The 11,766-nt window shown below is 51.0% G+C and overlaps 5 protein-coding genes across 5 annotated transcripts; 2 read left to right on the top strand and 3 right to left on the bottom strand.

Moving 5' to 3' along the window:
* Positions 1-107: 107 nt before the first annotated feature.
* IAR55_002184 (uncharacterized protein) lies at positions 108-1,060 on the bottom strand (the record flags this gene model as incomplete). Its single annotated transcript, XM_066945301.1, has 3 exons — positions 108-353; positions 587-773; positions 831-1,060. The coding sequence occupies 3 exons, from the start codon at positions 1,058-1,060 to the stop codon at positions 108-110; spliced, it is 663 nt and encodes a 220-aa protein (XP_066803990.1).
* A 253-nt stretch (positions 1,061-1,313) lies between these two features.
* Positions 1,314-3,571, top strand: IAR55_002183 (uncharacterized protein; the record flags this gene model as incomplete). The annotated part of the gene is made up of 7 exons (XM_066945300.1): positions 1,314-1,412; positions 1,473-1,685; positions 1,753-1,875; positions 1,939-2,027; positions 2,093-2,153; positions 2,234-3,066; positions 3,184-3,571. 7 exons carry the CDS (start codon positions 1,314-1,316, stop codon positions 3,569-3,571), a joined length of 1,806 nt encoding a protein of 601 aa, XP_066803989.1.
* A 150-nt stretch (positions 3,572-3,721) lies between these two features.
* On the bottom strand, positions 3,722-5,920 carry IAR55_002182 (1-pyrroline-5-carboxylate dehydrogenase; the record flags this gene model as incomplete). The annotated part of the gene is made up of 7 exons (XM_066945299.1): positions 3,722-4,054; positions 4,112-4,212; positions 4,267-4,946; positions 5,007-5,092; positions 5,157-5,435; positions 5,585-5,692; positions 5,867-5,920. The coding sequence occupies 7 exons, from the start codon at positions 5,918-5,920 to the stop codon at positions 3,722-3,724; spliced, it is 1,641 nt and encodes a 546-aa protein (XP_066803988.1).
* Positions 5,921-6,457: 537 nt separating this feature from the next.
* Positions 6,458-9,238, bottom strand: IAR55_002181 (uncharacterized protein; the record flags this gene model as incomplete). Its single annotated transcript, XM_066945298.1, has 5 exons — positions 6,458-7,250; positions 7,301-7,470; positions 7,525-8,009; positions 8,060-8,720; positions 8,804-9,238. 5 exons carry the CDS (start codon positions 9,236-9,238, stop codon positions 6,458-6,460), a joined length of 2,544 nt encoding a protein of 847 aa, XP_066803987.1.
* A 434-nt stretch (positions 9,239-9,672) lies between these two features.
* On the top strand, positions 9,673-10,776 carry IAR55_002180 (uncharacterized protein; the record flags this gene model as incomplete). Its single annotated transcript, XM_066945297.1, has 6 exons — positions 9,673-9,789; positions 9,854-9,880; positions 9,939-10,082; positions 10,153-10,237; positions 10,299-10,373; positions 10,433-10,776. 6 exons carry the CDS (start codon positions 9,673-9,675, stop codon positions 10,774-10,776), a joined length of 792 nt encoding a protein of 263 aa, XP_066803986.1.
* Between the last annotated feature and the right edge of the window lie 990 nt (positions 10,777-11,766).

Here is an 11,766-nt window from a genome sequence, read left to right as displayed (position 1 = left end):
TATATAATCTCTTATACCCGGCAGAAAATATAAGTAACTCAGCATTTCTCACATCGATGGAAAGATAAACACTCAAAGAGAAGATCACCTCGATACATTTGTCTATTTCATCTCCTCAATCCTCTGAGGATATACAACCTAGTCTGGATCTTTAGTCCTTGCCATATCTCCCTCCACCACTCCTTGACCCATCGAATCTGTCTCTCCTGGTTGGCCATCTGCCAATCCGCATAGAACTGCGTGAGACAGTCTTCGCGCCGTTTTGTATCCTCAGGTGTGGGAGGATCAGATGGAGCAGGTAAGAGGGAGAGACGATGGGCTTGTTGGGCGTTAAAGTTCGTGTTTGTTGTGACCTATACGAAAAGATGGGAATGTCGATATGCGTTTCTAAGATCACGGTCTGACGAAACAACGAAGGAATCATCGGTGATAGCATGGGAAGGAGTTCCACGCCAAAGAAGGTGGATCGGCAAGGAAGGTGGATCACCAAATCCTCACTGGCGAGAAACATGTGAAGCAATGCGGTCCAGTCTCATGACACACTTCGAAAGACGAACAAATAGCAAAAACGCAACGCCCCACTCACCCAAAAACGATGATTCATAAGATCCACCCTCTCTCTCCTCAATCTCCATTCCAATTCCATATTCTCCAACCCCGAGTCCGCCCCATCAGAGGGGAATTCAGATGCTGAATAAGGTGAATTGGACGATGGTCGCGTGGCAGGTCTCGAGGCGTAGATGATCGGTCGGATATTTGATAATGGATCGGGTCTAGAGACGATCCTGGTGTGTGAGCTGATGCAGACGAAAAACCCGCACGATACTTACGGAGCTACGAGATCCACACCTGAAGTGGGCAGGTCGTTCCTCCGTCTTCTTGTCGATGTAGTGCTACTCGAAGCAGAAGACGAAGAAGTAGCGGTTGTCAGGTCATCAGAGGTTGAAGAAGAAGCCGACGTCGTCGCGCTCGCACTAGTGCTTGCGGATGTCGAGGCAGCGGCCCATCGTGCACCGTAGGACAAGACGGGAAGTCGAATACGTGGCGCCGGTCCGAGCATATCGCAGGATTGTTGTGCCGCTCTCGTCGACGGAGTTGTATGGAGAGATCAACATTTCAGCATCCCGTGAAGCAGAAGTTGTCGGAGAGAGAGACAAGCGGAAAGATCGCTCGAGAGGGCTGGTCACGTGATTCACCACCGACACTAATTTCCGTTCATCTACGAGACGGTATATCAATTGTCATTATCAAGATTGATTGCAATCTTGATCTTCTTCACAGTATTTGACAAAGATATATTCGACCAACGCAAGATGTCAGACTCTGGACTGCCAGGGGTCACGGACTCCCACGGGAAGAAGAGAAAAAGGACTGGAAAAGAGAGAGAGGAGAAGAAGAAAGCTGCGATTCTGGTGAGCTCAGCACCGGTTCCTTTAGACATCTTCTAAATTTGGAGCTGATGTCAGACGCAGGCGCAAGCGCAGGCAGATTCACATGCGACAACAGCAGGAGTCGAACCAACCGCTGATGCCCGAGAGTCTGCCGGAATCCAAGGTGAGACCTCTGCCCCTCCGACGATTGAGAATGTTTCGGAAGGCGAAGCCATTGTGGAGGGTGCTCCCGCTGGAAAGAAGAGGAAGAGGACTGGTAAAGAACGGGAAGAGAGAAAAAAGGCTTTTCTGCTTGTCAGTACAGCCATCTCCTTCCATATGTGATTATGAGTAGCTACTTATGACGTCTGACAATCCACAGGCTCAAGCAGAAGCGGCTGCCAATCCCGAAACTCTACCTTCCTCTATTACGAATGATGAGCCTACGACAACAGCAGGAGCTTTGCGACCAATATTTGACCTCGAAAAGGCGGCCACCCGAATTGTAAGCTGGCATTTACGCTTCCAGTTCGTGCATGAGTCCAGCTCAGACCTTGACCGTGTCTAGCCTCAAGGTCTCAAGACTTTACATCCGGTGTTCAAGCAGGCCAAATCTTTCGAGACAAGGCGATTGATCAAAAAGATCAAGTTCTTGAGGTATGTTTTGTGGACGGAGGTGACCGCGTGAAGACTATGGGCTGACGAAAGTGCCTATTCAACAGGACCAAGAATGGTTCAAAAGAGGAACTGGCAGATTTGGAAGCGCAACTTCAACTTATCCATGTATGTCCCGTCCCGTCTAGACTTTCCTCCAGGTTTACTCAGAGGAGGCGAAGCATTCATGCTGACATGTCTTCCTCCAGCAAATACAACTTCACTCGCTCGCTCAATCGCATCTCTTTGTTAAACTCCGGAAACATCCTCTTCTTAAACACCTTTCGCTGCCCGAATCGTTCACCACAATGCTCACTCCCACGACGCCTTCTTTACCTACCACATCAACATCAGCTGCTCCGGCCCTTGTCGAGAAAGTGGAGAACAGGTTGTGCAGTGCCAAGCTTGTCGCCGACAAGGTGAAGATTGTCGTCGGCTGGATCGTGGGTGAACAAGGTGCAAAATTGTCCAAGGCTGCAGAGAACAAAGCTGGATCAAGGGCCACGAGGGCATTAGATGATAGCGAGGAAGAAGATGAAGAGGACGAGGATATTGTTGACGATGAAGATGTTGCGATGGCTGTGCCGAGAGCACTTGGCGAGGAGGAGGAAGAAGATGTGGATATCGGGTCGGACGACGAGACTTTACAACAAGATCATGCGGCAGATATGGCGGGTTGGGAATCTGGTTCCGTATCTGGCCGTGACGATGACTCCGAAGACGGCAACGATTCGGACGACCAAGAAGACACCATCTCTCTACCCAAACCTTCCAACAAGAACGCGAAACCTACTTCTACCCCTGCTGCTGACTCGAAAGCAAGAAAAACGAACACGAAAACACAAACCTCGACAAAAGAACAGACGACCAATTTGAGAGCTGCCGATATCACCACGTCCCTCTTCTTACCTTCGCTCGCAACGGGTTTCACCAGGGGCGATGAGGGCGATTCGGATCCAGACGACGATTACGATCCGGACGGAGTGATTGGAGGGAAGACTGTGGTCAGGAAGAACAGAAGGGGTCAAAGAGCCAGACAAGCGTGAGTGTACTGATTCGATGTTGGACTGGCGATCTGCCGCTTCCTGTCCGTGTGTCCTGAGATACCACAGTGGGAAGAAAATTAAACTGACCACTTGAGTTGTTTCCGTTATCGCAGCATTTGGGAGAAGAAGTACGGTAAAGGTGCCAAACACGTCGTCAAGGCTCGACAAGAAGAACAAGAACAAGCTCGAAAATCACAAGAGAAGGCAGAAGTGAGAGCAAGAGGCAGAGATTCAGGTTGGGGAGCGAGAGCAGGTACTACCTCTCTCGGTGCGACAGCTTCGGCGTCTCGACCTGCCCCGCCTCATCTCGCTACATCTAACTCCACTCCCACGCCAATGTCGACCTCGGCACCAGCACCAGCACGGGCACCGTACTCGGCACCGGCGCAAGACAAAGCTGCCATGCATCCTTCTTGGGAGGCTGCGAGACTGCGTAAACAGAAGATGGCGATGGTACCACCAGTCGATGGACCTAAACCCAACAAGATCATTTTTGACTAGTCCCCAAGATATGTGTATATATGCAATTTTGTTGAATACCTCATCTTCAAGAAGTGACTCTATAGTATGAAAGAAAGATAACACCATACTACCGACAACAATGGATCGACTACTGCCAATTTACCTTTCACTCCCCATCCGCCTCGTCACTTATAGCAAATTGGAAGGGTACTTGTAATCTTCAGGAGCGACAAAGTTCTCCTTGATAGATCGCATAGAAACGAATCGGTTGAAGATGGACATTGAACCTGATTTATCGTTGGTTCCGCTCGCTCGAGCACCACCAAACGGTTGTTGTCCAACGACGGCTCCGGTACATTTGTCGTTGATGTAGAAGTTTCCGGCAGAGTTTCGGAGGTGGTGAGCAACGTATTGGAGGGCGTATCGATCTTGCGCGAAGATAGATCCGGTGAGAGCGTAGTCGGTGGTGGAGTCGATGAGTTTGGGCATGGCCTCGAATTCGGAATCCTCGTAGACGTATACCTGTCATGTCAAGTTGAGCATCGAGTTGATGGGTAAATTGAACATAGAATGACTCACTGTGAGTACTGGTCCGAAGATCTCGGTGGTCATAGTGAGGGCCTTGGGGTCCTTGGTGACAATGACTGTAGGTTTGATGAAGTAGCCCGTTGACTCGTCCCCTGCAACCAGATATCAATACTAACTCATCCTTTACCAAAACAAGTCCAACTCACATGAACCACCAGCGATGACCTCGTCACCTTGCTCCTTGGCCTTGGTGATGATGCCAGTGATCTTGTCGAAAGCAGGCTTGTTGATGACAGGTCCCGTGAAGTGGTCCCATGAGGTACAAGGTCCAATGGTGATCTTCTCGGTCTCCTCGATCAATGTGTCCTTGAAACCGTTCTTCCAGAGCGAAGCGGGAACGTAACATCTCGAAAGAGCGGAACACTTCTGACCAGAGTACTCGAAAGCGGCTCGGATAGCCTGGACGACACCTGACTTGACGTCGGCAGTAGGGTGGTAGAGGTGGAAGTTCTTTCCGCCAGTCTCACCGACGATTCTGGGGTATCCTCGGTAGACATCGAGGTTGCCTGCAATGTTCTTCCAGAGCTGTCTGAACACGTGGGTGGATCCGGTGAAGTGAAGACCCGAGAAGTCCTTGTGGTCGATACATTGTTTGACGACCTCGGGAGGGTTTCCGGGAACGAACTGGATGACGGAGGGGGGCATACCGGCTTCGAGGAAGATCTTGTGGGTGATGTAGTTCGCGTAGGTGGCCATGGGCGAAGGCTTCCAGACAACGACGTTTCCGACAATAGCGGGAGCACCGACAAGGTTACCACCGATAGCGGTGAAGTTGAAGGGGGTGACGGCGAGGACGAAACCTTCGAGGGGTCTGAATTCCACTCGGCTGAGAAGATTCAGATGGTCAGCGACGCAGCGATGATATCTCTGACAGATAGAGACTCACTTCCAGACGCCAGTAGAGTTCCTGGGTGGTTGCTGTTGGTAGAGGTCCTCGACGTACTTGACGCTGAATCGGAGGAAGTCACAAAGCTATTCCATTGCGCTATGGTCAGCTGTCGAGCGGTGCAAGAAGGAGGAGTGAGATATGGCTCACCTCTGCAGCAGCATCAATCTCAGCTTGCCAAGCGTTCTTTCCCTGTCCCAACATGGTAGCAGCCATGATCTCGTATCTGTATTTGCCAGCAATCAAGTCTGCAGTCTTGAGGAAGATTGCGGCCTTGTCCGCCCAAGGAAGCTCCTCCCACGTCTGACGAGCAGCGAGGGCTCCCTCGATGGCGGAGGCGACGACCTCGGGTGTGGCGGCGTGGTAGGTGGCAAGGTTCTTGGAGTGGTCGTGGGGCATGGGTTGGGATTGGATGTCACCGGTCTTGATCTGTTGGCGTGATATGGGCAGAGATAGAAAATTAATTCGGAAATGGATAATCCGAAACCCGGGGATCGAAAGGAAGTAAGAGGAAGAGAAAACAGAACCATGGATTAGCTGAACGGCTCCAGCTCCACACAATGGATTCTTTTACTCACCTCCTTTCCATTGACGATACAAGGGACTTCGAACGGAGCGCTCTTGAGCATCTTGTCGACGGCAGCTTGAAGAGCCTGTCGCTCGGCACTGCCGGGACCGTAGTTCTTCTACATGACCAGAAAACGAGCCTTGTGTTAGCTTCTGCTCCGCTGTGACTGTATCTCCCGCAGCGTCCAGCTCCTCAGCTTCATGGATCACGCGTTGCAACCAACGATCGGAAGACTCGATCGCAGGACACGCTACAGACGCGCGGTCCTCGAGATGGCACGACTGACACTCACCATGGGCTCATTGTCAATGACGGGGACCTTGAAAGAGGCGAGTTGGGAAGACATTTTACACGTATTGGCTCTTGTTGACTTATGAATGCACGGATCTATGTTCAATCTGTGTAGGTGGAAGAAGAAGAAGAAGAAGAGATGAAAGGAGATGAAGCCTTCAACTTTTCAATCCTCCTTGTATAGTTTCCATTGAACGACGGCAATGCCGACTTGCTTGGTTCCTTCTACTGCTCTCCTCCACCTTTTGATTTGACTGATTGATATGACTTAGCCTCTACCCTGACATGGGCATTTATCAATGGCGGGGTTTCGGGCGGCGGCAAAGCCGGTCCCACATCATTCATATCATCATCATAAACGATCCTGCGACTTCGGATCAGACCGACAGTCGCATGCAGCTCGAGTCCACTTCGGATCAATGTAAATATGCAAATTATATATACATACGCATCGCTCTCAAAAGCCGTTTCCACATGCAAGTGAGACCCTAGGCTACTAGATATCCGTTATGGTCAACCGCTTGAATTCTCGCATGACCTATTCGTACAAAGTATACATGGCGTCAACAGAAGCATTATCGGGTACATCACACTACGCGATGACACAACCACTAGGACATACATCTAACCAACTTCCCTGTTGGACGTAACCCAACTCTCTTCTCAATGCACCTCCATTCCTCTTGATCTCGATCGAGTAAACCGCTTCTCCGCTCTTCGGAGCTTCGTAGAACCATCTCAGTGTTTGACCCTGGACCTCAGTATATCCGTGCGAAGGGGCGATGTCAATATCTAGTGACAACAAGGGATTGGGTGAAACGGATCGAACCAAGACGTCTCCCGGTTCTTTCTTTGAGCTGACCGTCTGACTGTCCACCTCATCGACCAGACCTAGGCTCGAAGAGTTCTCGGATGCGAACGAATCAGTGTTGTAGTCGCTGGAGCCCGATGTGGCACCCCCAAGAGATGTAGCGTAATGAACATATGGCACGTATATCTCCGTGAAGACCGACTTGGAAGCAATGTCGTCTGCTCGCACTCGGACACTGAGCTTGAAAACGGTTGTGTAGATGTCAAAGTCGATCCTTTCAGGTGTTCCCACCACAGCGACGGGGAAGGGACGACAGAATGCAGCAGCAGCTCGAGAACCGTCCAAAATGAGCGATGGTGTGAACTCGCCATCCTCGATGACTGTTGGGGACAATCGGGATTTGCTGCCTTTGGCAGGGGTGGTAGCGAGAGTAGAAGACGAGGCGGTGGAAGCGGTCAGAGCCTTTTGGCCTTGGCTGATGACAGGGGTGGCACTGCGGGACGTCTTCGAATCGTCCGTGAAGACTTCAGGCACCATGTCCTCTGAGCTCCAAAGAGAGAGATCTTCACCATTCCTGAGCGAGAAGTCAGATACAGCGCTTTGAGATCAGTCAACATCACTCACCAATTATCACCCCATTCATGCACGTTGTCCGCGACATAATTCCAGATAGTATAATTGAGGCAATTCGGTCCATCACACGCGTTCATGGAACAGTCCATCGCTCGCTGTTGACTGGAATAGTCTCCCTCGCCGCGACCACCGTCGACAAAGCCGTACGCTTTCTTACCGTCCTACGCATATACGTCAGCTACGACCGCAAAACTAGGGGAGCTTTTGCAGCTCACCATGTCATACGGTATACCGATCTCACCGATCAGCGTGGGGTAAGTGCCTAAGATGTCCGTAGTGTCCTGCTTCAAGACAGCCAGTTCTTCTTGCACCATTTTCCGTATAGGGCCTTCTCCTACTCTCACTGCCTGAACGATCGACCAGTACTTCTTCCTGATCACTCCGATCGCATCGGCATTGAACCAATTCCAATGCTTAGTCATGAGAGTCAAACCATCGTAGAAGTGAGGCGATGAACAAGCTCGACCTTTGAGGAACGATTTGGGGAGTTTGGGAGGCTGATGCAGTACAGGAGCTTGGATGAAGTGAATGGCTTCTGGGTGGTGTAGACGGACCCTAGAAGAGTAGCCCAGCCAGTGTAGAGACCAGAAGTCCTGGACGAAATCCACAGAGTGAGAAGTATCTGTCGGCAAGGTTGCGAAGTAGTCGGGACGAGTGAGCTCGGATGTGATGGGGTCCCACACGCCATGTTGAGCCCAAACTATCGGGGAGCGTAAGCCACAGCAGGCGAAGATGGATGGTCACACTCACTGCACTTTCCCATCTCCCAATCCTTTCCCCTTGTCCAACCCCACTTTCCTCCACCTCTGGTCTCATCATCCTCCTTGCTGAGCCACACCTTCTTGCCTTTGGGGTCGATCCTCTCATGGCCTCCTCTATATGGGCCCATTCCTCCAAAGTTCCACACCTGCACCTCTTGCACCTGACCCATACCGAGTCTCATCCCCTCTATCGGCGTGGGTGTCGGTCCCTTTTTCAACTGCTGTTCGTCTGGTATTCTGGACAGATCCGAATGTCCAATCAACCCTTCCCCCGGCTCGTTCAGACTGTCCCATCCAATGATACATTCGTCGTAGAGGTCGTTTGCCTTCTCCGCGATACGTTTAGCGAGCTCTCCAACAGCATCGATATAATGATCCTGCAGCCAATCTTGGATGTTCTTCCCGTCGATAATGCATTTTGGGGCAAACGTCTTTCCGGCGAAGAATAGGGTCCATATCGTCTGTCCGGCAAGATGGGTGTAATTGGTTCCCCAGATCATCGCTGGGAATTGTTCGGGTTTGGGATTTTCTGGGTTGGGCCATTCGCAATGTATATAAGCGGCAGCAGTGACGACGAGATTGTATGGGTCGATACCACACGCGTAGACTGTCCATAGTGGTGCACCGGATCCACCGGTGAATCGCGACCACTGCGAAGAGGTAGCATTGATCAACTGACAGTACTCCACGCGACCCACTGAATACCTGTGTTGCAAGGTTCGATGACACTCACCACATCCTGATGAGGATCCATGAACACTCTGAATCCCCACTCTCTACACTTCTTCAACACCTCGACGATATAGTCCATGTACTCGTAATCGTACTTCCCTGGCCCTTCATGCTCCAGACTTTCCCAGGTGAAAACATATCTCAACATGTTGAAACCCCATGCTCTCAGTCTCGCCAGATGCACATCGGCACTCCCATCATCGAGATTGAGAGGATTGTTCATGAAATCCCCCTTCCCAGCTTCTGCATCTCCCCAAAAGTTCTCTCTGACATGACTCGGTTGACCGTTGGGTTGTTTGGCAGATCCAGATAGGTTCACACCTCGTAAGAGGAGCGATCGACCTTTGGTGTCTTGAAAGTTGAGCGTGGATGAATGGATGTAGTGTGGTGGTACAGGGTTGCCAGTCACTGGCGAGACAGTCGGTGTAGGTGACATCTCTATAGAGAACGCGTGATAATCTCACAGAGACCCAGACAAGTTGAGAAGATGAAGGTGAAGATGAAGATGGACGATCGTGGTCACGGTTCAATTGTGATGCATGAGTGGTCCCACCTTTTTCGAGTTGGGGTGAGATGACGATCAGATTGCAACTACAACAATCACATTCAGCAATTCAGGGTTGGATCTGCTCCACGTGGCCTTGAATGCGCAGAAGTGGAGGTTCACCACTCTGTCTTCTTGTTGTTTCTGCGTCATTGATCGCCTTGCTGCTGCGACGAACAGTGTGCACGGGACGCTGGGACCTCTCTTTCGTTATTCCACGCCCAGCAATTCAATACACGACAAGCCAAGCCTCATTCAGTACTCAGTGAATAGCCACGTCGCCTTCTCGTCTCTGGACTATCCACCATAGACCATACCCAGCCATCATGCCGTCATGTCGCGTAACGAATAATACGGCCCACGACCTCAATATCTGCTTGAAGCAGGTTACCGCTCTGCATTTCGAGAACGGGGTCAAGCCTGGACAGACCATCAAGTTCCGGGCGAGTGAAGAAGACGATGTCAGGCCTCTCAGTGTCAGTCGATGAAGCTGATGGGTGCCAGCAGCCAGGGAAGGTGTGGTTCACGTTAGAAGTGAGTCGATCTGTTCTCTACCGGAACTACACCGACTGACTGATGTGGTAACACTTAGGCCGTGCTGGACGATGGGACAAAGAAGAGTCGATACTCGTTGCTCAAATCGGCTGCAACAATCGCTTTGCTCTCCATAGCGATAGGAGCAGTCGCAGCCACGGCAGGAGCTTCCCTGCTGCCCGAGGCATTGGCACTCGAAGCGGTAAGTGTAGATGAAGCGTTCTCCGTCGGCCTTGAGACGATTCACCTACTGACTACTTTGACCTCAACAGGTAGGAGCCGCTGCTGTCTTAGCGAAGGGAGTAGCTGTTACGAAGACAGCTCTAGTCAGTAATTCAGGGGCGATCGCTCGTATCTGTTAGTGTTCTTCGTTGTGCTGATCAGGATAGAATCATCGCTCACACCACGCGCTTGACAGCCTCCGTAGCTCTTCCCAAGGCGATCAATCGCTTATCGGCTGAGGTTGGAGGTCTGACAGCATTGCAGCGAGAAGGTTTTTGGAGTTGCATGAATAAGGAAAGGCTGAGCTGACATTCCGATTTGACGGCACAGTCTTATCTATCGTTGCTTCACCGACTCTTTCCTCAGACGTCAGACATCGAGCTACGTCATTACTCCGCTCGATTCATGCAGCATACAAGGACGACAAGGATTCTCATTCTGCATCGGCCTCGACTCCGTCGACTCTGGTCGATGATGCCGAAATCAAGAAACTAGACGAGGCAATTAAGTCAGGAGAGTTAGATGATAGAGTCGAGAATAAGGCGGTACGCACGGGAGAGACATTGAGGGTTCACGGGATATATATGAGTAAGCGAAGGGAGTTTGAGGTGCGGGTTGGGGAAGGTGGAATACTAGAGTTGTGGGATGTGAAGGAGAAAATGGTTGTAACGTGATCAGATGGTACGGTGGATCGTGGCGATCGTGGCGATCGATTGCAGTTGAGATGCAGGTTGAAAGGTACCCAATTGTCTCGTCCTCGTTACTAACGTGATGTGTCGACATTGCGTGCAAAACCGTAGCCACTTCGCTCAACTCTCTGCTCCAAGGCATCTCGGGCTCTGCTTCGAGTCAACCGTTCCGAAATCTCGGCACTAAACTCAACACCTTCTTCTGCTCAAGCTCAGGTGAACACCCGGGCTGCTGAGCCGTCGGGCTTATCAGCCGCGCCCGGTCGTCACAGTTTTTCCCGGAACAGGTGTTTATAAGAGCAGACACTTCAAAGATGGCGCCACTACAACCCTCACCAGCATGGTACGATCCCCCATCGAGGTATGTGCTATTCGACCTGAACGATTTCTCGCTGGTGAACTCGATTCTTTCAGCGCCTCGATCGGACACGTATTTATCGCAGACCGTCAGAGTTCCATCTTGGTTGAGGGTAGCTCGACCCAAATCGTGAGGGAGATTCATCGACCGTCCTGGGTGGAGCGTGATATCAAACGAATAGGTTGAGAGAAATCTCTTCCTGGACCAATCTCGGTAAAGCAAAAGTAGGTGTGAGTTTTACGGTCAGAAGAAAGAGAGATCCCCTGGGTGTCAGAGTCACTCGAGGCGGCATCGACTCGAGGAACAATGCTGTGATCACCGTTGGCGTCATCAGGCATACTGTGTTTTCTCTATCAAAGAATGATCGATCTGATTGGAGAGCTGTCACAGTTTTGAAAACATTGTACAAGAGGCACAACGGAAGATTGAGCGGACGGGGTAGACATGCTTGACATATCTGGGAAAGACCAGGGGTTGCGCCTTCCAGTATCAGTGTACCTCGCCTTTTTGGTGACCGAGAAGAGCCTGCCTCAAAGGAAGGCCAAACTTGCGCCGTAATGGTTCATGGTGAGTTGCCTTCCACAAAGAACATTGTACTGCCAGATGGTGGACGTGAG

The sequence above is a fragment of the Kwoniella newhampshirensis genome, chromosome 4, assembly GCF_039105145.1.
Source record: "Kwoniella newhampshirensis strain CBS 13917 chromosome 4, whole genome shotgun sequence".
NCBI lineage: Eukaryota > Fungi > Basidiomycota > Tremellomycetes > Tremellales > Cryptococcaceae > Kwoniella > Kwoniella newhampshirensis.
Note: the sequence above shows the minus strand (reverse complement) of the source record. Positions and strands in the feature narration are given on the sequence as shown.